The following is a 24,525-nucleotide window of genomic DNA, read 5'->3' as shown; positions in this document are numbered from 1 at the left end:
TTCCTATTTTCGTTGTTTCCGCTCAGTTTTTTCACGCTGTCGTATTGCACGCTGCTTACGTAGTTCCTCATCAGACACTACATCAAGGTACTTACCCTTCTGCTTCACGTTCTTAAGTTCGGCATTGGGGAGGCCCAGGAAGGCCCTGACAGTGTCGTTGCCAGAAATTATATGGTCTACGTCATCAAAGCCTGCCAAGGCCAGAAGGATAAAGGCATAGCGCGCCTGGAGCTGTCTGCTATTTATCTCTAATGCATCGTACTTCCTTAGTTTAATGGTTCTGTGTTCAAAAGACCTTGAAGCTAGTTCGTCAGCGTACTCAGAAAACATTGCACGGATATCCTTTGAGACGTCTCTGCTTATATCCTTTCCATGTAGGTCTTTCAACTCCTTGAAGAGAGGCAAAAAGGACCGATAAAAACCATCCTCTTCGGCCAGTACGAGAATGAATTGACCCACGGCGTCAGAAACACTAACGTTGCAGGAGTCCAAGAGTGCCCTGAGCCGCTTTGTATAACGCTCCAGCTGCCAGGTAGCTCTAATCATCGCAGGTTCTAAGCTAACAAGGGCAGCGAGACAGCAGTACACGTTGGACAGAGCCCGCTCGTTTCCAGATAATGGGAGCTCCAGCGCAGCCAGAGCCAGTGTATCTATGCCTTCAGAGACACATGATTCCTCAAATGAGCCAAACAGCAAAAAAGCAGTCACCGCCACTATGCTATCAGCTGTAGTACCGGGCTGACATGATAGAATTGAGGTCCTTATAAAGTTGCCTGGAAGAGAAGTACACACAGTATCAGCAACCGATCCACTTGTATCGGTCAGTACAAGCCTAACAAGGATAGACAGGTAGCGTACATATTCCTCGCCCTGCGCATATTTCTGTCCTTTCAGAATGGCTGCACATGCAGTGGCTGCGTCGTCCTTTAGCCAATCAACTGTTGTATCGGCGATAAGGAGTCGTGTGAACCTCTCCAGGCCAGCTGCTCGGGCCTTGGGCTGCTTGCTCTCAAGGAGGTCTAAAACTTCGAACAATTCTGCACTGCTGTCCTCGGAGCAACTGTTAGAGGCCTCCACATCATCGACAGGCTTGCGTTCTCCCTTAGACTTCTTGTGCTTTTCCGCAGGCATAATTTTTACTGTCATCCTCTAACCATAACAGAGAAGGTCGTGATAATACAAGCGTCTTTCCCTACTCAACTACTTATTGCACCTACCCATTTTCTTTTTTACCCTACTACATCTTGCCCGTCTACTCTTTATAGCAAAAAAAGATGGGGAATGCCTTCAGTGACTCTTGGGGCGGGATGTCCTCTCAAGCCTCCCAGCAGCCTGGAAATCAAAGGGGCCCTCCACAAGGTGCACTGAGAAACAGGCCACGCAAAACAGGCGCCATCCATAGGATGCCTGCTCAAAATCAAGTCCTTTTCCGTATACCCACGAACATGGCGCCGATATTGCCATGCTACCTTAAGCTCTTGAAGCAACAGCGTATCAATGCCCTCTTGGCCGTTGAAAACGACTTCATTTCCAATTTTTCTCAGTCGACCTTTTACAAGCAAGTCAACAAGGAGCAGGAGCAGACAATAGCGAAGCTTCGGGGGACGACACAAACGATAGCTGTTGTTCAGGAAATCATTGACGAAGAGTTTCTGGTTGTAAAGAAGACAGAATATTCGAGCATTTATACAAAGGCACTTTCTTTTGTCGACCGAGAGCTTTTGCAGCCTAACGCCCTCGTGCATTTAATGGAAGATGCACACAGAGATATTGTAGTTGGCGTTCTTTCTCACGACGAAGACCCTAACGTGACGATGATGAAAGTGATTGAAAGGCCGAAAGACACCTACGCGGATATTGGAGGCCAGGACGAGGCCATCAAGGAGCTACAGGAGACGATACAGCTGCCCCTAACGAACCCTGAGTATTTTGTGGACCTGGGGATTGAGCCCCCACGCAGCTGCATTCTCCACGGCCCGTCCGGAACGGGCAAGTCTCTCCTTGCCCGGGCATGCGCTAATGAGACGAGCGCGTGCTACATGAAAATGGCTGGGTCAGAGCTTATCCAAAAGTACTCTGGAGAAGGCCCCCGCCTTGTACGAGAACTTTTCAAGGCTGCAAAGGCCAACCAACCGACCATCATCTTCATCGACGAGGTTGATGCCGTAGGAAGAAAGAGGTATGATGCAGATTCAGGAGGTGCTAGAGAGATACAGCGTACAATGCTTGAGCTTTTGAATCAGCTCGATGGGTTTGACAGAACGGAAGGTGTCAAGGTCATCATGGCCACCAATCTTATTGAGAGCCTGGACTCGGCGCTTATACGCGCGGGCCGTATCGATCGTAAGATTTATGTCGGGCTCCCAGACCTCACTGCACGCAGGCAGATCTTTAAAATACACACACGCAGGATGATGCTGGATAAGGACATCGTTGAAGATGAGATCCTTAATTGTAAAGACGACCTTTCTGGTGCAGACATCAAGGCTATCACTTTGGAAGCAGGACTTCTTGCACTTCGAGACCGACGCATCCGCGTGTGCATGAGTGACTTCAGAAAGGCCCGCGATAAAGTTCTGTACAAGAAGATCCAGGAGGTTGGAGACCTGTACACATGAGGGGTCTGTCTTTCTTGCCTATCCCCCACTCCATGCCATAGCACCCTCGAGGCCGGCCAGTGGCACTCAGCAGAGATGTTTACTCTTCTCACTCCTTGTGGAGACGCATGCTCCAGAGGACGTTCACGTGATCATCCGGTAAGCTATGTAACTCTTCAGTTCTAGGCTAAGCATCCTTCGCTGGTGTGTCCTGTACTATTGCAAAGCCTGCGTGACCTCAGCTGGAACGGGAACCTGATCACCCAATTGTATGTCTTGATTGTAGAGGCCAATCAACGTGTAAAGCATTCTCGAAACATCGACATTGTAAACGTGCGTATTCCATTGTATTATGTCCAGATAGGTTGTCTCCATAAGCTGTATTTCATCTACAGAATACGATTCCTCGACGATTATGCTCCACGACGGGAGGTCATATGGAGTATCTGTTAGCATATTATAAGCGAGAAGCATTGCGGTGAAAAAGTACCGCTTTACATTCTGTGACGAGAGGGAATTGGTCTTGTTGTATTGTATTCGTGCCAGGAGGCACAGAGCATAGGCTACGACGTGCGGATCAACCTTGAGACGTCTAAAGATGACGACAAAAAACTTCGCGAGTTTGTCTTGAATCCTCTTATCCTTAACAAGTGTGGTCAAGTACTTGGCCACTGCTTCTGACATCCGCTTCTTTCGCATAACCTCTATTAGACTCATGTTACCTTTAGTCTATAATTTTTTGAAAGCCGAGAGAATTTCGGTTTCAACGGCGTGTAACAGACGGTCCTCTAATGGACCCATTTTGCTCATTGGGACACCGGAAATGATGCCCCGTGAGTCTGGACAAACTCTATGTCTAAGACCGGCTAAAATCGAGTCCAAACTATACGCAAAGACCCCAAATGAAGTCAAGTATTTACTCAGACCATCTCTCCAGCTACCTCTTAGACTGCAAGAAGGCGATTATATCTCCTAGATTTTTCTGCTGGGCGTAGTAGAGAGCGTCGCGCCCATTCTTATCAACGAGTTTCCCTTCCCGATCGTAGAGTATCTTGACCGCCTCCAGGAAGCCACGAGACGCTGCACTCATAAGGGCTGTCTTTCCGTCCTTCAACTGGAGGCCTGCCTCGCGCGGAGCAAGCAGTCGTATAATCTCTGTGTTCCCACGTATCGTGGCGTAGGTCAGCGCCGTATCGCCTTCCTGAGACTGCATGCCGGACTCCCTAGCGAAGAGAATCTTGCACGTCTCAAAGCGTCCGCCAATGCTTGCACGCATAAGGGCAGTGGTCCCCTTGTTGTCTTGCATCCCTCCTTCTTTGTCCATTAGCAGACGGACACACGCGTTCTGTCCATTCTCAGCAGCATACATGAGGGCAGTCTTCCCAGAGGCACTTCGAAGCCCAATTTCCTGAGAAAGAAGGTGCTGTACAACCGCAGTAAGGCCCTTCTGCGCAGCAAGCATAAGCCTTGTCACACCATCGGCGAGTGGGTTCTCGCCCGGTCTGGGCATCAGAACGGTAGTTGTGAACTTCTCGTAGGCAGCTATTTCGCGGCGCAGAGCGGCATTCTCCTCCTCCTTATTAAAGACAGTGTCGGACAAGCGAATAATCTCGTCGTCCTTCTTCTTAATCTCATCACTTGCCTTGACTATTGTGTTCCTGGCGTTCTCGGAAATACCATGGGACGTCGACCCTGACGACACTCTCGCTTTTAGCTCATCAATCTCCTTCTTCTGTCTCACAATCACGTCATGAAGCTGTCCAGAATCCTTAGGGGCGCCCTTGCTGGCATTGGTAGGAACGGTAGGTGTGGTAGCGATAGCTCCGCGCGAGGGCGGTGCAACTAGATTGGAGCCATACTGTCCTGTTGACGCTGGGAGTGCCCGCTCCGGTGAGCCAGAAACACGACCGAGGGACGCAGCATTCTTGGCAGCAGCAGTACCCGGTTGAGGTGTCTGGGAAGGAGTGTTGCCAGAGGCCGGGGGCTTGCTAGAAGGCCCAGAGATGCGAGCAGCAGCAAGGGCAGGACTCTTGTTACTGGCTCGGGTAAGGTTATACTCTTTGAATTTGGGATGGGCTAGGAGCTCTGTGGCACTCGGACGCTTCTTGAAATCAACCTGCAGCATCCGCTCAATCACCTCCGCCAAGTCACGGCTGTAGCAAGAAGGAATGGGTTTTCGCTTCTGCTGCATCATAGATATCAATAGAAACTTCTCATTGATGCTGCTGTACGCGTATTCGACGCAGCAGAGCTCATAGATGACACAGCCGAGAGACCATATGTCTGCCTTCTCGTTGTAGTCCTCCTCGCGCAGTACCTCCGGCGCACAGTAAACAGGAGAACCTGCCTTGGTCTGTGCCATGGTGTCAAGCCCAATCGTGCGGCAAAAACCAAAGTCTGCCAGCTTCAGCTGGTCGTCATCTGTGATGAGGACGTTTGCAGGCTTGATGTCCCTGTGAATGACAATCTCCCCTGGCTTGAAACCAGGTTTGTTCGGAGAGTGGCAATACTCCAAGGCAAGGGCCATCTGATGGAACATACTCCATATAGTGGCCTCAGGAATGTTCTCCTTCTTCTGGCGATAAGTCCGAATGTATTTTGTCAGATCGCCTTTCCCACAGTACTCATTGATGATGAAGACCACGGACGCATCCTGATCGTGAATCGTGGAGTAATAGGCGATAATGTGTGGGTGGCTCATGCGTCGAAGATTAATAACCTCGGACTGGAGAAGGGATACCTCCTTGGAGCTCATCTTGGTGTACTCTATCTCCTTGCAGGCGTAGATACGTCCATCCTTGCGCGAGCGGACCTTGTGCACCTTCCCAAAAGAACCACTGCCCAATAACTCTATGGGTTCAAACTGATCTTCGAAGGTTTCTCCGCCCATGCGCCTACAGCCTTTTAAAAGCGTTTAGTGTACTATTTTGCGTATAGGTAACTGCAAAATGGACAAAATATATTAAATTCCAAGTGATTTATTTGCACGTCTGGCAAGGCGAAATCCCGGATGAATGATCTGCTTAAAGTCATCAGTGAAGCCCGCGGAAAGGCCCCGGAAGAGCGTGCCGCGGCAAACATAGAGTTTGAGGATATCATATTCGAGGCTTCAGAGCATGCAGAGCCAGGGCTTAAGAAACAGCACATACAACAGATAAACTTGCGGTCCCTCCCACGGGGGCAAAAGAAGACCGCCCCGTCTGTCGCTAAGCTCAAGGACGGGGTTGATGGGGTTGATGTTCCATGGCTTCCTCAAGAGCAGTTGCTGAAGCTGGCCAATCTTCCCTACTTGACCAGGCTCAACCTGGAGATTCTCCAGTACGTTGCATACTGCACACTGACAGAGGCAGAAAAGGCTGCAAGGGAGTATGTCCTTGGCCAGCTGAGAGATATAATTCAGCTTGTACTTCCAGATGCCACCGTCGATGTGTTCGGAAGTTACTCGACGGGTATGTCCAGCTATTCTTCCGACTTGGACATCTGTGTTAACGTGCCTGTGAATAGTGCTGCTATGATGCAGTGCCATATGCATGACATCGCAACTCTCTTGCGGCGCTCCATCTCAACCAACTATGTTGATGTGAGAAGTCATGCACGGGTGCCTATAATTAAGGGTGTCCACAGTGAGCTGTCTTTGGAGTATGACATATCGTTTAACTCCCCTCATGGCGCGGCCCATAGGGAAACTATACTAGGATATATAGAAAAGCACCCCTTGGCGCGCATCCTTATCATGGTGGTCAAGTCATTCCTTAAGAAGCGAGGCTTAAATCAACCCTATACTGGTGGAATGAGCTCCTATATTCTCTTGCAGCTTATAGTCGTGTATATCTCAGAGAGACACAACGTGTTCCCATATTCCATAACCGGCGAAAACCTCGCTCTACTGGAGTCAGGTGAAGTAGACCCCGATCAGCCCGCCATAAGTAGCATGGACGAATCCAACTCAAACTTGCTAATTAGAGAGAAGCGGACGCATGTAAGGAAGAAGGATCAAGGCCAGACATCCATGGAGTTCGAACTTCTGACCAATAGGTTCCACGCCGCGTCTCTCATAGAGTTTTTCGAGCTGTTTGGGACTATTTACAACGCAGAAGACTTGACCATATACACCAATCCTCGGGGGAACGAGTCCTTTGTTTCATCTCGGAGGACGTCCGGCTACTATCACCAGAGCATTAAAGGGGGGTCCGCCCCCTTTCTAAGCATATTGAACTCTCATGATCCAACCAGCGACTGCGCGGGCGGGGTGACTAGATACAAGTACATTAGATCATCCTTCGAACTGGCTTACTTCTACCTCCTCCGCAACCACAGCGGGAGCATCCTCAGCTTTCTTGTCGAGGTCGACTTTACTTCAATGCACACTAGAGAAAAGTGTAAGGAGTGGTACGATGCCAAGAGTGACACCGCAGCCCAGGACTGGGCCGCACAATTAGAAGCTCTGATAGTTACGCGGGCGTCTTCCACACCAAATGACTATAGCTTTCACTCAGTGAACATGAACGAGGTCGACTTTGAGGAGGACCTTGGCGAGGACGCGATCGATATATCCAGCACCTCTTCTTCTTAGTCTCTTCTTAGCATCCAGAATAAATCACATTAAATGTATTTTAATTTGAATTTTGATCCCCCGAGAAAAAGAACCCCAACCCGATGACGAATAGCTGTCCTGGCGGAGGCGGTCATGACGACGAAGCCATCACGTAGGATCCCTTCACTCAACCTCTGCTCGGCCGTTCGCCGGCCCGGCGCCCCGCTCTTCCGGCTCCGGCTCGCCGTGGGTGTGCGGGAGCTGCAGGGGGAGCCCGAGCCCCATGTAGATCAGGTAGAAGACGGCCTCGTCGTGGAGCAGCCCGCCGTGCGTGGCATCCGGGATCACCACTCTGTCGTGGACGAGCGCGTCGTCAAAGTTGTCGCTCAGCGCTCCCGAGAGAAGGACCGTCCCGTCTCCTCTGCCCATTATGAAGACAGGAAGCTGGCTCTGGAGCTCGTCGTATGTGCTTATCGGCTTGGGATAGATCGTGTGTATGGGTGTAGGCACATTTCCCCCATTTATGCTGATAAATCTAAAGTCGTCCGTTGTGCATGGCTTCATCGAGGACAGGATGGGGTACTGGGCGATGAGCTCCTTGGGGATGCACCGAGGGTCGCCGTTTCTTTTCCGGAGATACTTTTCTGGCCGAACTGGAGAAGCTTGCTTAGGCCTTCTAGGAATACTCAGAGTGGTTGATTCGGGACTTGGTGCATTGGTGAGGCCCCCGTTTGGCGCCTCTGGTACAAGGTCCAACTTATAGGCTGCATCCCCCGTGAGGGCATTGCTGGGTATGCTGGCTGTCAGTGATCGCTCGAGAGCACTATGGTCCTGGAGGGAGACACTGGTGAACATAGGAAAGACGGACTCGCTCCTGGTCATTATCTGAGATGATCCGATGTCTTCTTGGAGATTGTACTCAAGCGCCTTCACTCTGGCCCGAGCAACTGACTTCCAGTATTCTTTGAATGGCTGAAAGAGATATGCCTCTAGGGTTCCCACCTTGGTTACCTGCCGCAGCAAATTGTACAAGGGTTGCTCAAGAATGTCCAGCAGAAAAACCCACGGAGCAGGGGTTTGGCACACAACAGTGCGCATCTTCTTGCCATGGGAGTGCTTCTTGATGCCTTTCTTCAAAGTCTTTTCGCGGTTACTTGAGTCTGTCTTGTCGGCGACCTTGTTTTGCGCGCTATACACACCGCTGGCATCTGCCTTGTAGATGGTCGTGTCAGTGATTAGATGTAGATCGTCCGGAGGGACATATTCTAGGTTTAACTGCTTTCCTTTAACCATCTTTTCCTCGTCTCCAACGAGGACCATCCTGTACAGAGGCTCGGTCAGGTGCCTCGTGGATATGTATATGGCCTGGGCAGACGCGATCAGATACAGGTCCCTGTTCTGCGAGAAAGAGCTTCCGTGGGGCATGACTCCAGAGATGACTTCATTGCGGTAGGGGCAATCCTCCCTCAACACTGGGAATCCAACGCTGTTAAACGTAAAATAAGGATGTGCGGCCATGCTCGTCGCATTTGTCCGTCCTAGGTGCGGCCACATTGAGTAGGCTTCCCATCTCCATGTACCCTTCGTGTTCACAATCTCCTCAATAGCGGCCATCGACTTCTTGCTCTTATAGTTCGGTACAAGCAGGGTGTCTAGACTCTTCCCACTTGCACGCGGCTTCTTAATGCCTACTGTCTTGACAATTACCTTGCGTTCTATGTTCTTCATAAGGAGCTGATACACTTCCTTTTTCTTATCGTTGGCAATAAGAGTAGGGTCGCTCAAGAATCGACCCAATAGAATGGCACCTATATCAGGGACGTTGTTTCCATATCTGGAAAAGTCCAATGTGATATAGATATTTGATAAATTAAGCATCCGCGACTGTCTTTGCGATACTGCTCGATGGCTGTGCTCGTGATAATTCACAATGTGACTAGGTCCTGGGCTAACGGACGACGCTGAAGAGCCTGACCTTCTGTGGCTCGGGGTCTGCTCTGGAACATCAAGGTTTTGTTTTAGCGTGATAAAAGATCCATTCCGAGAGTGGATTGCTCGCCCTATAGAGAGCTTGGCTTGATAGGATTTATCCTCAGTGTCATCGAATCCTGATTGCACGATCTCAGAGTAGCGCTTGGGCGTCAATTCTTGGTGGGTGATCTTGAGCTTCTCTACGGTGTCAGAGTGCATTCGCCTGTGCTGGATTCCTGCTTTGGTTACGGAGGACGAGGGGCGATACGAGCTGAGTACCTTAGAGCTTCTCTTAGTCGAGATCGGAGAAGTAGAATGCGACCTGAGACTACAGGGTAGTCTGGAGTCTTTCTCTGCGTCGTGAACTAAGGTATCCGTATCAAACTGAGACGACTTGTACTGCCCTTCCTCATTAAGGGAAGCCGGTAGGGGGTTAAAGAGGAGCGAGTGTAGGGGCTCGTGGCCGTCAATAGGGTATCCCGGCGGTTTCTCAAGATAGGTTCTTTGGCGGTAGTGGGTGGGTTTAGCCCGTTTAAGGCCTTTGTGTACTTTCTTGAGATATATGCAGCTGTTGTAGTAATAAGTACAGTATGGCAAGCCATTGGAAAGGTAGGCCAAAGGTTTACGCCTATTATGAGATACATCATTTCCTTCATACTGAGGGGGCAAGTTCGATAGGTAAATGGTCACGGAAGAGGATGCCTGAATTCCTCTAGCTGCCACAAGCTTCATGCCTGGGACGTCGAGCGCATACCCATTGATGAAGCTGTTCAGCGTCATGCTACTACTGCCATCAAAAGGGGTCGCGATGGTAATAAAGCGCCTGATGTGTGTCATCCAATCCGGCGTTAGTTGGCAGTAAGTTCGGCCGACCAGTCCTCCAAGGGAATGGGCAATGATGTTAACAGGCATGCCATTGTTAAGCTCACGTACACGAATAATCAGTTTGTGCAGCTCTCCTTTGATACACTCCGCATACAAAGGCTGGCGCCAGTCGTAGGAAAAGCCGAAAAGATTCTTGTTCGGTTGGTACCCATAGTCCTGCATAAGTCGTCCAATAATTGTGACGAAGTACTTCCCAAGAGTTGTGTTCTTAAAAAGTTGCTCGACTGTGTTTATAACCCAATGGTCGAGAAGCCTCCAGCATCCCTCTAGGCCATCAACTATTCGCGTTTCGGCATACTCTTCAGTATAACTGGTGTATAGTTGCGTCTCGGGATCCGGCCGGCCCCACAGATAATGCACAAATTTTTTCCCCAGCTGAGGCACAGGCAGGACATCTTTCGAGATCCAGACCCGCTCTACTTTGTCATTCTTCTTATTTACTGCGTCCAATTTTGATCCACCAACCCCAGGAATGAGGATGATCGGAGGCAGTAGCACTGTCATATTTTGCAGCTTATGGATTTAAAAGTTATCGTGAGCTATGAGCTACGTACGTTTCAGGACACAGAGGCACGAAAATGCGGTGCAGGTTTCGCGACTATAGGTGCGCACATAACAGTATGTGTGGCAACTTGCTTTTAGTAGGTAATAATTACATTTGTTACTTGGTTTCAAGCTTCTTTTGGCCTACAGCTTTGTAAATTCTATGAGTTTTGTGGCTACGCCCGGGGCTCCATTCTTTTAACGTAGCAATCTTGGGGGCCGTCCGTTAAAATGGTCAGCATTTTTCTTAAGCAAAGGAGAATGAAAAATGGCTGTCGATCCCTCCACGATAGACTGGTCTGCGCTGAAGTTTTCGTGGCTGCAAACGCGCTCCCACGTTCGCAGTGTCTGGAGAAACGGCGAGTGGAGCCCTCTTGAGCTGGTAAACGAGCCGACATTCAATATTTCGATTGCGGCCTCTGCGCTTCACTACGGCCAGGCAGTCTTCGAGGGTCTCAAGGTCTTCCGCACTGTTGACGGCAGAGTCGCTGCCTTCAGACCAGTTGAGAATGCCCGCAGGCTCATCAGCTCGTGCGACGGTCTCTGCATGGAGTCCCCGTCAGAGCAGCTCTTCCTCAATGCTCTTGCGATGGTTGTCAGGGATAACGTTGACTATATCCCGCCATATGGTACAGGGGGCTCCCTCTATGTCCGTCCCCTGGTTATCGGTACCGGAGCCCAGCTTGGAGTTGCACCGTCGTCCGAATACATGTTCCTCATGATGGTCGCGCCTGTTGGTCCTTATTACCGGGGAGGCCTCAAGAGCGTGAACGCAATCGTTATGGACGAATTCGACAGGGCAGCACCCTATGGCGTCGGCAGCAAGAAGTGTGCCGGAAACTACGCCGCATCTCTTAAGGCCCAGAGCGTTGCTCTGAAAAAGAGCTTCCCCATTCAGCTGTACCTCGACGCTGCTACGCACACGTTTGTTGAGGAGTTCTCCACCAGCAACTTCTTTGGGATTAAGGACATCCAGAGAGATGGGGCGGGCAAGATCGTTTCGTGCACTTACGTTACTCCTAAGTCTCCTTCTATTTTGCCCTCGATCACGAACAAGACTCTCCGCGAGCTTATTTCCCAGTACTTCGGCTGGAAGGTTGATGTGCGCGAGGTCCCGTTCACAGAGGTTAAGACATTCCAAGAATGCGGAGCCACAGGCACGGCCGTCGTTGTGACGCCCATTGCTTCCATCACCCGCGGTTCCACTGTTATCGACTTCCTGCAATCTGACGATCAGGTTGGCGAAGTTACCAAGCTACTATATGAAACTGTCCAGGGCATACAGTACGGGGTGATCCCAGACAGATTCAACTGGAACCACTACATTGACGTGTAAACTCCAGCAACAAGGCAGAGATCTGGATTCACTTGGGGGAACTAGTCCCAGTTGATGCCGCATACGTCTCGTATGAACGGGCTGATCAACGCCGAGAGGCCAGTCACGGACGATCGCTGGGAGCTGTTGTCTATCACAGTATCCCATCTAAAACTCTCGTACCAGTCTGCAGTTTGGTCAAGCCACCAGCGCTTATCCTCGTTGAACTCCCGCCTGAAGGGCTCAGCCTCCAGTCGCCGCTGGACACGCTTCCATAGCTCCTCGCGCTCGACCAACAGCCCTACGGTGTGGATGGTAATGTTGTATTTGGAGAGTTCTGCAATCATGCCGCGGATAACCTGCTCTAGAGCCAGCCGGTCCTCGGGAGATGCCCGCGAGTAGAAAACGGCAGAGAAGGGTGATCTATCGGCAAAGACGACCGCGTCATCCGCCATGCCGGACTTCTGCATGTCGAGAATGCGCTTGAACCAGTTTGAGATCCAAATAAACTCTACAGTGAGAGACTGGGAAGGGACTAGAAACTTCGGCATCTCGAAGAAGAGCTCATCAAGCACATGGTACCCTCGCTTCGCAATGTCTGAAATGATAGCCGTCTTGCCAACGCCGTGACACCCGTCGATGCAAATGACTCTCATTATTTTTGAAAACTGACTTCCGCGGAATATGTCTAAAGTATTAATCATAATCTACTGCGCTTGCGCGCAAGCATTCACACTACGAAGGGAACAATTGTTCTCTACTGCAAGAACGATGCTAGAACGTTAGCAACAGCATCTTTGTACTGGCTAGGAGTCTTGGAGAGGGCAGCCTCTGCAACTGTTTGCCCACTGGGAAGGCGGAGACCCGCTTCGTGAGGAGCAAGAAGTCTAGCACAGTCAACCGAGCCGTGCATGCACGCGTGGCACAGCGCAGTATGACCAGATGCATCCATCAGACCGGCCTCTAGAGGAGCCAGGACAGAGGTGCACCCCGGCATCTCCGTCCACACCGAAAGCATCAGAGCAGTCATCCCAGCGTTATCCTGCATTCGGGCTTCAGCATCGGCCAAAAGGAGCACAGCATCGCAATGTCCATTCCAAGCGGCAATCATGAGCGCAGTCTTGCCACCCCAATCCTCTGTCATGCGTGCTTCCGCGTTCATAAGGAGCTGCACAACCTCTGTGTGTCCCCCAGCTGCAGCCAACATCAAGGCAGATGGATTATGGTACTTGGGGCCATTGATAATAAAGATCTTTGCCGCCTTCCTACCCGCAGATTGCATGAGTAAGCGCACAGCCTCAGTAGATCCCGTTAGAGCCGCATAGTGTAGACAGTTCATCTTACCTCTGCGAACGTCGTCGTATGGTGTAGCTATCTCAATGAGCACGCCCCCATGACCGCCAAGATACCAGACCCGCTTCCACTCCTTCAGGATGATCATCTGATGTAACTCCTCGGCCCCAGTGGTGGATGGAACAACTTCTGGACTGGGAAGCTGGGGAATTGCCCCGGTGCGAAGCGTAAACATCATCTCCTCGTCTCGGGTCATAATGGCTTTTTATTTGGATGCATTTCCCAGTGGATTCTACCTTTGCCTCCCTTTACTTAAGACTAGAAAGATGTACTACTCAACAAAGATATGATTCTTGTCGTGTTTTAAGCATTATGTTGCGGGCTTAAAAACAACAAAAGAAAAGCAAAATGCTAGTTTAAGTGACATATGTAACACCAAAGAAGCATGCGATTATCTTCATAAATACATGTTGATAGACGTGAAAGCAAGCACCTGTAACACTAAAATTCAAATGAGTGGAAAGGACGGTTTGTTCGGCGAGAAGCACCTCAATAACAAACAAAACGAAGGCTTCCCTAGGGGGAATGTCTCATCAGTCTCTGCTTCCTTTATGCTTATTTCCCAAATCGTGGGATCTGCTTTGTTATCCATTGCATACATTTTCTCACGAGTTGGCTTAGGTTTAATGTTCTTTGTTTTACCATTATCCTTCGCCATAGCGCTGGTTCTTATTTTCCCCGTTATTGAAGGTTGTTACCTTACGCGGTCTTACTCGTATCGGGCATTAGCCCAAAAGGTCATTGGGCCAAAGTTTGCATACGTCATGGACGCAATGCTTATAGTTCTCTACTTTGGCTTTCTTACGAGCTACATCATCATTGCTAGCCAATCAGTTATTGGGATTCTACAGTCATTCCTTCCTTCGTTCGACTCACACAAGTGGATACCATACGTGATAAAAGCCGGCGTCTCCTTCCTCATCATCCTTCCTCTTTCTCTCCTCAAGTCCACGAAGGTGCTTTCTGCCATAGCGTCTGTCTCCATCTTCTTTGCGATGGGCATGGCCGTCACCATCCCTGTATACTACTTCATCTCCCTCGGACGCAACGGGCAGGTCTGCCCTCGCTTTCCTTCAGCAAAGCCGACCAACGGCAGCACGGCAGGGGGCTTCTTCCGCCCTGCGATCCCCTGGTGGCCGTCCCCGAGCAAGGGGTTGGGGCTCGGGTCCCTGCCCATGGGGTTCCTGTTCTTCTTCAGCTACATACCCTTGCTTCAAGGAAACTATACCTCTCAGTTGGCCGTCCCGGCGATGCTCGAACTCATCAGTGGTCCCATGTATCTTCGAATGCGTATTCTTAAGATATCAATTACAATTGCGTTCATTTTCTGCACAATGTTATACGTGTTAACAGGCATATTTGGCGCCCTCTTGTTTGGCAAGTCAATCCTTCCTAATCTATTATCGTCGTTCGATATCTGTGTGGACTACTGGATCACATCGATAAAAGCAATGTATGGCCTGGTTGTTTGTGTTACGTATCCCATTGCTCTGTTTCCGCTTAAGCTTTCCTTAATTGCGTATACAAAGGTAGATTGTGAGAACAATCCACGACGGTGGTACGGGCTCTTTGTAGCGTTTAGCTTTGTGTTTTTGATTCCTGGTGTAGGTATAGCCCTTGTCTACGAAAACATAGCTGCCATTTTTGGACTTGTGGGGTCACTGTGCGGTGGGGTGATCTACTTTGGAGTCCCAATTTGGGTACACTATAAGCTACCATTTCTCCGAGCCGAGTATCCGCATGACATCAATGAAGAATTCAAGGAGGCTGCAGATCATCTAGGAGTTGTACGCACAGAGGCTATTGGGACCTCTGTGCTGGCACTAATGCTCCCCGGCAGTGCTAACGAGGTTCTTTCTAGAGCCAGGGCACTAAGTAACACCGATCCTATCAACGTAACTTCCGCTAAAGTCCGCGGCAAATCCATGGAGGACCCCGTGCTGAGCATCCGGTCCGTTATTGGAGTCATACGTGGAAGGTCGTTTTCTACCGCAGTCCCCAGCTTTTCTGCATCACAAACATCGTCGGCGTCGCCAATTTCTAAAGCATCCAAGCCACCACCATTCACAGTTAATGTGGAATATTCGCGGCCACGCACAACATCCATTTTTAATAGCAGACCCACCCTGACGCGTGCACTCTCAAAGAAAGAAGGCGTCAACCAGCAGTCTGAAACGCTCAGTCTAACCCAGAACAGCATTCGAATCTCTGAGGCTAATAAGATAGACTCTACAGAATCTACAGAGCAGACAACGTGCATTACAGAAGACGTTACAAATGTCCTTCCAGCAGTTCCTATGACACGCATAATGGAAATAGGAAATATCTGCGGGACCATTGATCCAGACCTGGAGCGTGCGAAAATGACTCCTCGTCGTCATATGCTCGCATGGAGCGTTATAGCTTTATTCGGTCTAATATGCGTGGAGGGAATTTTCATCAATGTAATGGACTTCATCGGGAAGCTAGACTAATTTCAGGACTTTGGGTATTGATGACTGTTAAGGAAAACTTAAACACTGCCTAGATTCTTTCTACGTGTAAATCTACGTGTAAATGGTTCATCATGGATGCATCCAATTCATAAGTGGAAGAAGAAAGGGCAACGGCAGTGCAATATGATAGGGTACTAATGGTTCTGTTAGGCAAGACAAGACGTATCTTCATGAGAATATCTAAGAGTGAGTTCTTGTAGTCGTGCATCTGTAAACACTGCTAAGCGTTCTGTTATATATTACTAAGATTTCATTGTGCGATTTTCGGGGGCTCTATTAATGAATTTATTCTGTTTAGTAGTGGATTGGCCACAGCCACCGCTCCCCTCTCGCAAGCCAGCTGCCCGCCCACCTACCGTAGATCGATGTGGATGCATACTGCGGTGTGGTTGGGCCTGGAATAAGCAGATCTCAGCTGGGAGTCAGTCTCCTACTCTCCGTCGTCTGGCTCTGCCTCTGGTGTGAGCAGGACCATGCAACCACGAAAGACATCAGCTCCCTGCCAGTAGACAATATGCGCTGCAGAATAGGAGAACGTAGTGGGTCTCTAAGCTGCCCCGCTCGAGGAGCCGCTGCTTCTTTAACAGGGTTGCCTGACGACAGCAGACACCGGTGTGGCTACCAGGCCCTTCTGGCTTTGACTTGCAGAGCATCCCAGTACCGCTCCGGTAAGAGCTGTCTTTCCTATTGGCTTCCGCCGTCCGGGCGCCAGTTATGGCGAGAACTGACTCTTGCCCATTGGTACTGGTCGAACACTCACTACGTGTTGCTCGTCCAGGAGAGATTAATCTTGCCGCTTCACGGGCTATTTGCTACCCTGGATGACGAACATATGTGCCACTCAGCCCCTAGTCTTTATTGGATGCAAGGCCAGCTATGCAGGGTTACAGGGCCGCCTCGCCATCCTTAAGTTGAGCTCTTAGAAGTGTCCTGCGCTTTACTAGACGCAGTCTAGGTCCGTCCAACTCTATGCTTTATACTAATTCTAGATTGGGTTAAGCGTGCCTGGTAGTGAAGGTATCTACGGTACTTCCACTCACCGTGAGCAGTTCATAGAAGCCCCTGTGGCTCATCGCCTTCAATACTTGTGCGTCCACTCATCGATATCTCGGCGTTATTCAGCATAACTGTGGTGTGTCACCGATATACACCAAACCAGGTCCTCTAAATATGCACAACAGACACCGCGTACTGTTCGGAAGTACCGCTCCACACCCGGTAGCATGGCATCGTCTATACCAGATCGGCCTGTGTGGTGGTGTCTTGCACTCGGTTTGGTGGAGCAACCTCGTTGTGGTGCATGCAACCATGGATGCTGCAGCTAATCGTAGACACGGATACCTTGTGCCTAATCATACACAAGGCTTCTTAGCAATCTACTGCTAGGGTGCATTGGCCATCAACAACCTATATTTTTTCATTAACCAAAGAATGTCTTGCTAAGCATAGTATTGTACCATTTCTTAGTTTTCCTCACATTCCCTTCTACAGGATCTTGCATACCCCAGCTGATTATCGTAAGAGCAGTGTTGCTATGATTATTCCACAAAATACATACTTACTGCCTCCTCTCAGACAATCCTCAACTTTATCATTGGTCTACTTTGCTAACAGCCAAGGATTTAAATCCTTGACCATCACAAGTATACCACAAAAGACAGAGACCGAATTGTAATTATAAGCCTCTTAATACCTACATGGGCATAGTGCAATCGTTGCTATTCAGCTTTAAATTAAACACACTCTTACACGCTTTCCTTACGGAGATATTCCGTTACCGAATTTATCTGTGTAGCGTCTTAGCAGCGTCTAAACAATGACACGATTAGTACATTATTGAAAGGAGATAAAGGTGGTAGGACGAGATTCGTGCATAAAATTATCTCTGTGGACCACTAATGGATTCCTCTGCTACCATTCGTCAAAAGGCTCTGCCAAACATCTCCTATCCATTAAACCTTCTTCACCTTTCAGATCTCGATACGATAACTGAAATGCGATCCTCCGCAGAGTACCATAAAGTTAACCAGGCACTCAAAAATGCCCACAGAGCAAAGCAAGCAACAAAGCCTTGGGTCCCCAGCCCAAGGAGTGTGCACATGGGCCAGTGGACCCTAGGTGATAGATCTGTTTTCGCTTCAGTGGTATCTAAACACTCAGCTGCAGCATCAACGGCCTCCTCACCTTTTAAAATATAAGCACAAGGATGTACTACCTCAGTTTTATATAACAGTCTATCGGGCTGGCAATCGCGGAGGCCATAGGTAATGGTGACATTTTGTGTTAATAAATTTATCCTAAAATTTGATGGATACCACTCGTTACAGCTTCAACGTGCTATGGTACGACCGTATTGCTGACCAAGACAGGCCTTATATCCTCTCATACTACCCAGACACGAGGGAGATAGACATGTACGAGGTCGCTACCAAGAGGGTGTTTCTTAAGAAATGTCAGTATCCGGAGTTCAACTTCGCAGACTGTCACGTAGGTGGTACGGTTACCATCTACTCACGCCAGCTCAAGATTGTGGGCTATGCAAATGACTTTACGTGCAATGCCCTCTCCGCAGAAAAGGAAGCCACGTGTGCGATCGTGAAGCCTCACGCGGTGGCTGAGAGCCCGATCATTATTGCTGACGCGATCATCTCAGCAATGCAACGCAATCTCAGGATCAGCAGAATACGTATGGTACGCTTCTCGGAGAACGATGTGAACGCGTTTTACGAAGAACATATAGGAAAGGCCTTTTTCCCTAACTTAGCTGCGATGGTCATGGCGGGACCTGCATGTGTGATTGAGCTGATAGGCCCAAACGCTATATTGGCCTGGAGAGATATAATAGGGCCCACGGATCCATCCAAGTGCGATCCATCGAAGCACTTGCGCGCAAAATATGGTGTTGACGTTACCAGCAACGCGTTCCACGGGAGTGCAAGCAAGGGAGACGCAGACAGAGAGCTAGGCATTGTATTCAGGCTATGTCCTGTCGCCGCAATTGGCTGCAGAAATAACTCGGTCATGCTAATCCAACCCAAGTTCAAGGACTATGTTGGTCATATCCTTGTTGGCTTGGTTAATTACATCAGCAAGATATCGCCGGACATTTATATTACCGGCATCAACACGTGCATCCCTACAGCAAACGATCTTGCCGAGGTGATGGCAGCATACCAAGGGGTTATACCGCGATGGAGCGAGTACATAGACGTATTCAGTACAGGCCCCTGCATTGCGCTCGAGGTAGCTACCCATAGACCCCCAGAAGAAGTCAACATGGTGGAGACGCTTCGTGCGTTTGCAGGACCGTTTGAACCTAAGATTGCCACATATCTTGCTCCAGAGAGCGTTCGTGCCGTGTATGGTACAGATGCTATCAATAACTGTGTCTTTGTTACTGATCTGCCAGAGGAAGCAGAGCTCCATGCAGATTTCTGGTTTAGGATTATGCCTTCAGCTGGGAAAAGATAAGTGTCTACGCTCTATGATCACGCTACTCACCTAAAAGCCCTCTGGACATTTTAATCTCTCTAGTCTCGGCTTTCGGTGGTAAGCCCCGTATTCCTTCAAGACTCCAATGCCGAGCGAACAATAAACTAATTGTTACTGCTGTTTAGCTTTAGAGCATCCAGAATCTGCTTACTGATGCTGGCTCCGATAACGAACTGATCTGTGTTCATGTCGCAGAACTGTGGCAGCATGGAGAGAACGCTCTTGTAGGTATTTACGAAGTACTCCTTGCAATTTAAGCTGAACTTTAGGCAGAGCTTGAGTGCAACAACCTTGGAGTTCACGTTATCCTTAGAAGTATGCTTGAGTACATAGGTGACCCCTGCTGCGAGTTCTTTATGATTAGCCAGGTAAGAGCGAATCGTGGAGCTATTCTCGCTTAGCGATAGAAGGGAGGTCAGGATTGAAGGAAGGGTCTCCTTATAATCAGAACTGCTTAACGAGAGTCTGAAATCGCGGCATATTGTGGACTCTAGTTCATTTGTGTAGGATAAAATGTGGGCCAGGGCATCTAGGCACTGCTTTCTCCACACGGAGCTATTCTCAATCAAGTCTAGAAATGCTAGCAAGAAGTTTTCCTTGATCTCCTTTATTAAAACATGCTTAATTTCCTTGTCTGCGAATTTATTTGGGTTGATTGTTCTAGTGATTGTTAATGCCAATGGTATTGCAAACTGAAGTGAATATATATTTGCTGCTTCTTTACAGTTGAGGATTGTTCCTATGTTGGTCATGATGTGCTTTATTCTTGGAAAGTTGACGATATAGTCCAGATTGAGCCGGAAAAGCGAGTGCAAAGATGAAAGGGCATAAGGAACAGCATTTCCATAGTCTGAACTCTTGCTAAGGACCTGAACAAATACGTCTATGTGATCCTTAAAAGGTTCTGAAAAGTAGGGCTCGGCTACAAGCTTGCTAAGACTAATTAGCAAGTTGGTGATCGCGGTCAACAGAATGGTAAGATTGTAGCGCAGGCTATCGGGTTCTAATGTTGTGATAGACCCGATAGCTATGATGTTGGCAACATTGGTGTTATGCGTACGTATCCCAGCAGCAAAGGTCGAGAAGTCAATATGCAAGGATGCAGATAGATCGTAGTCATCCTCGTCATGTGAAGCGGCGGTGTACATGAGTTCATATGCATCCATCATCTTTTGGAGCTTCTTAAATAGTCTCGGAAGAAGCGCTAAGACGGTCTCTCGCATTGCTTCTATGAATAGAAGGTCTTGTAGCAGAAAAACATACACAATGGACTTGTCAACGTGCTCCATCAAGGTATGTAATAAAGGAGAGTCCGGACTAGTTATCTCACAGAGGATTTCCGACTTGAAAATGGTTTTGCTCTGAAACAGAATGAGAAGAATATTGTATGCAAGCTCATGCGGCTCGATGGCCTTATGTGAAGGGTCAGATATTTTGCCCATTATTAGCGAGAGAGAGTCACATGCTGTAGAAGTAGGAATGAAAGAATTCTTGCTCTGGTGTCCAGTCTGAATAGGAGAAAATAAAAATCGTAAAATGAACGACATAGTGTGGGTGACGATCATGGATTCAAAAATCCGCATCACAGCATAGCTGTTTCCTTTGGTGGTTGTGCTCCTTCTCCCTGCTTCTTTACTTTTTACTTCAGAAGGCTGTGAGCCACAGGTTTGCTGCTTGCCAGTTAAAGGAGCCATGTCAGTTGGCATGTCAGTTTTGTGATTAGCGCGCTGTTGAAGAATAGCACTGTCCTCTTCATATTCTGAGATAAGCTTCACTAAAAGCGGGAGTATCCATCTATCTAGGAACTCATTGATTGTGCTATACGTACTGTACAATCTATTAGCAAGTGGAATGAGGCCCATCAAAAAGATATCTCTACAGAATGGAAAGTCAAGCCTGGCAATAGTGGAGATGAGGATAAGGACCAAAATGGCTTCCTCCTTTCCCGTGTCCACTAACTGCTTAAACTTGACAAACCAAAAGTTAACGGAAAAGTTGTCCCTGACGTACGCCAAGCACCGCTTAGAAGAACAAATCAACTTTCTAACCTGTTCAACTGAAGAGACAGATATCTTATTGTTGATCTTGTAGTTTGTCAGGATCTCACGTAGCTCTTCCACATCTGTCTTGTCGGTTGTCATGATGAAGAGCGCGGCCTCATGGTTTTCCAGCCCTTCATAGTCGTCGTACTCATCATATGTGGAGCTGGTGTCCGTCATCTTCTCTTCAAACCTGTTCAGTGCAGAGTTTTCTTCGTAGAAGCCATTGTGCGATTTCTGGGTAAGCATATCAGTGCTAGCAGATAGGCTGGAGGGGTCCGTGCACTGACGCTTCTGCTGATTTGCAAGTACATCCTTAGCCAAACCGAGATGATTATTGGCGATATTGTCGGCTGAGGAATTCTTTTGCTGATACACTAGACGGGACGGCGATGCTGCACCAGATTTAGGCGTGTCTTTGCCAGATTCTATGACAGCAGCCTTCTTCTCTAAATTTGCCATGCTAGTTCCACTACTAAATGCGCTGCTAGTATCGTCCATGTGAGGATCCATCTGCTGCAACATAAGCTGGCGCTTATGCATCAATGACATAATATCCTGATCCTGTGGAAGTGCAATGGTATCAAGGTTGATAGAAGGGTCATCGTTTTGGCAATTCTCCTGCCTCGAGGACCTTTTGTCGAGATTAGTCACAGTACATAATCTAGATGTAGCAGCTGGAGAGCCTCCAAAGTGCAAGACAAATGGCTGGACGGGTTCTGCAGACACAGTGGAGAAAGTGTACGCTTCATTAATATCATTGTCCACATAGGTCTTTATTTCTTGAGGGGACTCTGGAGAAATAGGTGCGGTATGAAGAGAGTCCTTAGGAAAATCCGACCGAGTTAGTGAAACCTTTTTAGTGCCAGATTTCTGGGATTTATCTACAAACATATCCAGATTTTCAGGTCCTTGTGCATTATTCTCAATACTTAAGCTAGCTATGAGCTTATCTGAATGATCCTTTGAACGTTCGTCACCAAAGATGGACTTATGGTGAGACTTCGAAGAAAGAGGATTAACCATGTCGGTACAACTTATTTCTGAACAGGAGTTGTTCCCATCTGGAGCTCGATAGGGGCAATTTGTGTGCTTAAGCGAACTATTTTTCAAAATGTTGTCGTCGGAAGAATAGGAGTTAGAGTTCCAGTGATCGTCTAGTGTATCTAGTGATAGCGGACAGGTAGTTCTTTTGAGAGCTGTCTGAGCTATGGGGAACACGGGATCCTTTGTAGTGGTCAACAAACTCTGCTCAGGGAAGTTCCTCTTGGATTTGGTATTCATCTCTCTCTTTGCCCATCCAGTGGCAAGGGTGGTGTAACAGGGATCTTGTCGAGCAGTACCGGCGGCTGCTCCTGCATTTCGCGAATATGCATTCTGGTATGTCGGCTGCTTTGCTATTGCTCTAGTTGTTACGGTAGACATGGCGCGCTGCGTCTTCCGAGTTTTAGGATGTATTTTCTCAGAATGCTTATCTGCTGCCGCTGCATCATAAATTAAGTCATCCCCTGCACTGAGCGCATGGTTTCTTGCCGGCTTTGATGCTGTTCGTTGAGTTTTTGTCTGATTTTTCTTTTGTGGGTTTAAGTTAGATGAAGATACTGCTGAATTTGTTTGAATGAGGCGGGGTTTGCTCTGAATATGATCAGCAACAGAACCTCCCAGGTGGTGCCCTTTATCGACAGCGGGATCATTTTCAATCACGTCACTAAAGTTGTCGCCGGTGGTGCTGTCCTCATATCTTTTGACTTCTAATTTTCCTATGATCTTCACGTCCTGAAGATCAAATGATGAATCGTCCAGCTGATTGTCTACACACTCCAGCTTATTTTCCACACGGTGTTTCAGCTTCTTCCCTTGCTTAGCTCCTGCCTCGATGCTTTTTGCTCTTAACTTTTGCTTATTATTCGGAGCATCATCAGGCATGGGGAAGTTTGCAGTTGCAGGAATGCAGGTAAACGTATTGATGGCCTTTTCAGGACTTCGCATAGCTGCAAGTGTGGCGGCGTCTCCTGCAGAGATGGCATAGGAATTTCTACACTCTTCTGAAGCAGATGGGATATTTAGGATGGCACGACGAAGAATCTCTTGGTCTTGTTTATTAAAGCCACTGCTAATCGTCTTCGAGTCCCCCTCAGTCTCTTGAGCCCGCGAAAAATTAGAATATGGAGGAGTAGGGGGAGGTATAGTGGTTAATTGCTTTGCTGATTTAGTGACTACATGATTCAGTGTGGATTGGATGTTAGTGGCTGCGTGTCCTTTGTCTGGAATCTGGCTTGTCAACGTTGTTAGTCCTGCACTCACGTCATTAAGAGCTTGTATCTCATCTATTTGGTTTTGATTCAACGTAGACGCACCTGTTTTCCCACACACAATCTCAGTGTTAGTTTGCTTTAAGAATGAAGCCTGCAGAAGGCTCTGTGCAGATGGTCTGAAGGTGTAATCTATGGATAAGCAAGCAAGTATGAATTCTTTGCACGCTTGGGACACGTTTAAATTGCATTCGGCAAGGCGAAAAGTGACAAGCTCATTGATCGTGTTCTGTGCATTAGTAGACTGGAACAATCTTATTATTTCTTGATCTGCCATATTCTTGAAAAAGTGTTCCCGTGCTAGACAGTTGAACAGGAGGAGTCCAAGGTTCCAGATGTCAACGGCCGTTGTCCTGCCTAGAAGCAGTATTTCCTCTGGTGCCATGTCACGAACATCCTTGTCACCATCTGCAAAGTATGCGTTTTGGAGGACAAAGTCACTAATTTTGACAAATCCGTCATTTGTGATTAATATATGTTCTGGTGTGATTCGCTTATGAGTATAGCCGTTATAGTGAATGAAAATTAAGCCCTTGACAATCTGGGTCACATAGAGCGCAGCAAGATGTTCTGTACTTCGCTGGTGAGCAATAATCTGGTCTAAGCTGTTAGGCACAAATTCCATAACAACGTAGAAATACTCCTTGTCCGCAAATGCTTCGATATATTTAACTAAGTTTGGTTGTAGGAGGCTCCGTGCAGCAGTGTCTATCTCCTTTTGGTCAAAGTCGACTGAGCTCTTCGAGACGTCCGAAAGCCGGTAAATCTTTATTGCAGGTACTATGCCATCAATATTACATAGCGCTTTGTACGTCCGCTCCCCGTTAGTTTTAACATTGATGCTATACTTGCCATTTAAAAGAAGCTTGTCTCGCTTCATTTACTTTTTTGGGATTTCTGTTCATGCAACGTGCTAAATCTTACAGAAGTCTGTTAAAATTTTATAACTACAGATATTAAGATAGGAATTTAAGTGGCCTTTGGTAATT

The 24,525-nt window shown here is 48.2% G+C and overlaps 12 protein-coding genes across 12 annotated transcripts; 5 read left to right on the top strand and 7 right to left on the bottom strand.

The window, feature by feature from the left end:
• Window positions 1-3: 3 nt before the first annotated feature.
• Window positions 4-1,131, bottom strand: GL50803_003098 (Interferon-related developmental regulator family protein; the record flags this gene model as incomplete). Its single annotated transcript, XM_001706219.2, has 1 exon — window positions 4-1,131. The coding sequence occupies one exon, from the start codon at window positions 1,129-1,131 to the stop codon at window positions 4-6; it is 1,128 nt and encodes a 375-aa protein (XP_001706271.2).
• A 143-nt stretch (window positions 1,132-1,274) lies between these two features.
• On the top strand, window positions 1,275-2,618 carry GL50803_00113554 (putative 26S proteasome ATPase subunit S4; the record flags this gene model as incomplete). The annotated part of the gene is made up of 1 exon (XM_001706217.1): window positions 1,275-2,618. One exon carries the CDS (start codon window positions 1,275-1,277, stop codon window positions 2,616-2,618), a length of 1,344 nt encoding a protein of 447 aa, XP_001706269.1.
• A 195-nt stretch (window positions 2,619-2,813) lies between these two features.
• On the bottom strand, window positions 2,814-3,314 carry GL50803_003095 (Cyclin, N-terminal domain-containing protein; the record flags this gene model as incomplete). The annotated part of the gene is made up of 1 exon (XM_001706216.1): window positions 2,814-3,314. The coding sequence occupies one exon, from the start codon at window positions 3,312-3,314 to the stop codon at window positions 2,814-2,816; it is 501 nt and encodes a 166-aa protein (XP_001706268.1).
• A 220-nt stretch (window positions 3,315-3,534) lies between these two features.
• GL50803_00113553 (Kinase, NEK) lies at window positions 3,535-5,487 on the bottom strand (the record flags this gene model as incomplete). The annotated part of the gene is made up of 1 exon (XM_001706215.1): window positions 3,535-5,487. The coding sequence occupies one exon, from the start codon at window positions 5,485-5,487 to the stop codon at window positions 3,535-3,537; it is 1,953 nt and encodes a 650-aa protein (XP_001706267.1).
• Window positions 5,488-5,607: 120 nt separating this feature from the next.
• GL50803_0016285 (Topoisomerase I-related protein) lies at window positions 5,608-7,170 on the top strand (the record flags this gene model as incomplete). Its single annotated transcript, XM_001706214.1, has 1 exon — window positions 5,608-7,170. The coding sequence occupies one exon, from the start codon at window positions 5,608-5,610 to the stop codon at window positions 7,168-7,170; it is 1,563 nt and encodes a 520-aa protein (XP_001706266.1).
• Window positions 7,171-7,314: 144 nt separating this feature from the next.
• On the bottom strand, window positions 7,315-10,491 carry GL50803_0016286 (putative Lecithin-cholesterol acyl transferase; the record flags this gene model as incomplete). Its single annotated transcript, XM_001706211.1, has 1 exon — window positions 7,315-10,491. The coding sequence occupies one exon, from the start codon at window positions 10,489-10,491 to the stop codon at window positions 7,315-7,317; it is 3,177 nt and encodes a 1,058-aa protein (XP_001706263.1).
• Window positions 10,492-10,798: 307 nt separating this feature from the next.
• Window positions 10,799-11,866, top strand: GL50803_006184 (Branched-chain amino acid aminotransferase; the record flags this gene model as incomplete). The annotated part of the gene is made up of 1 exon (XM_001706210.1): window positions 10,799-11,866. The coding sequence occupies one exon, from the start codon at window positions 10,799-10,801 to the stop codon at window positions 11,864-11,866; it is 1,068 nt and encodes a 355-aa protein (XP_001706262.1).
• Window positions 11,867-11,907: 41 nt separating this feature from the next.
• GL50803_006185 (AAA domain-containing protein) lies at window positions 11,908-12,501 on the bottom strand (the record flags this gene model as incomplete). The annotated part of the gene is made up of 1 exon (XM_001706209.2): window positions 11,908-12,501. The coding sequence occupies one exon, from the start codon at window positions 12,499-12,501 to the stop codon at window positions 11,908-11,910; it is 594 nt and encodes a 197-aa protein (XP_001706261.2).
• A 101-nt stretch (window positions 12,502-12,602) lies between these two features.
• Window positions 12,603-13,394, bottom strand: GL50803_0014133 (Ankyrin repeat protein 1; the record flags this gene model as incomplete). Its single annotated transcript, XM_001706208.1, has 1 exon — window positions 12,603-13,394. The coding sequence occupies one exon, from the start codon at window positions 13,392-13,394 to the stop codon at window positions 12,603-12,605; it is 792 nt and encodes a 263-aa protein (XP_001706260.1).
• A 256-nt stretch (window positions 13,395-13,650) lies between these two features.
• Window positions 13,651-15,672, top strand: GL50803_0061047 (Amino acid permease; the record flags this gene model as incomplete). The annotated part of the gene is made up of 1 exon (XM_038046256.1): window positions 13,651-15,672. The coding sequence occupies one exon, from the start codon at window positions 13,651-13,653 to the stop codon at window positions 15,670-15,672; it is 2,022 nt and encodes a 673-aa protein (XP_037901791.1).
• A 2,328-nt stretch (window positions 15,673-18,000) lies between these two features.
• GL50803_0014135 (Nucleoside diphosphate kinase) lies at window positions 18,001-19,164 on the top strand (the record flags this gene model as incomplete). The annotated part of the gene is made up of 1 exon (XM_001706206.1): window positions 18,001-19,164. One exon carries the CDS (start codon window positions 18,001-18,003, stop codon window positions 19,162-19,164), a length of 1,164 nt encoding a protein of 387 aa, XP_001706258.1.
• Window positions 19,165-19,289: 125 nt separating this feature from the next.
• On the bottom strand, window positions 19,290-24,416 carry GL50803_006199 (Kinase, STE STE11; the record flags this gene model as incomplete). Its single annotated transcript, XM_001706204.1, has 1 exon — window positions 19,290-24,416. The coding sequence occupies one exon, from the start codon at window positions 24,414-24,416 to the stop codon at window positions 19,290-19,292; it is 5,127 nt and encodes a 1,708-aa protein (XP_001706256.1).
• Between the last annotated feature and the right edge of the window lie 109 nt (window positions 24,417-24,525).

Source organism: Giardia intestinalis, chromosome 3, assembly GCF_000002435.2.
Source record: "Giardia intestinalis strain WB C6 chromosome 3, whole genome shotgun sequence".
Lineage (NCBI taxonomy): Eukaryota > Fornicata > Diplomonadida > Hexamitidae > Giardia > Giardia duodenalis.
This window is presented reverse-complemented; position numbering and strand designations above follow the sequence as displayed.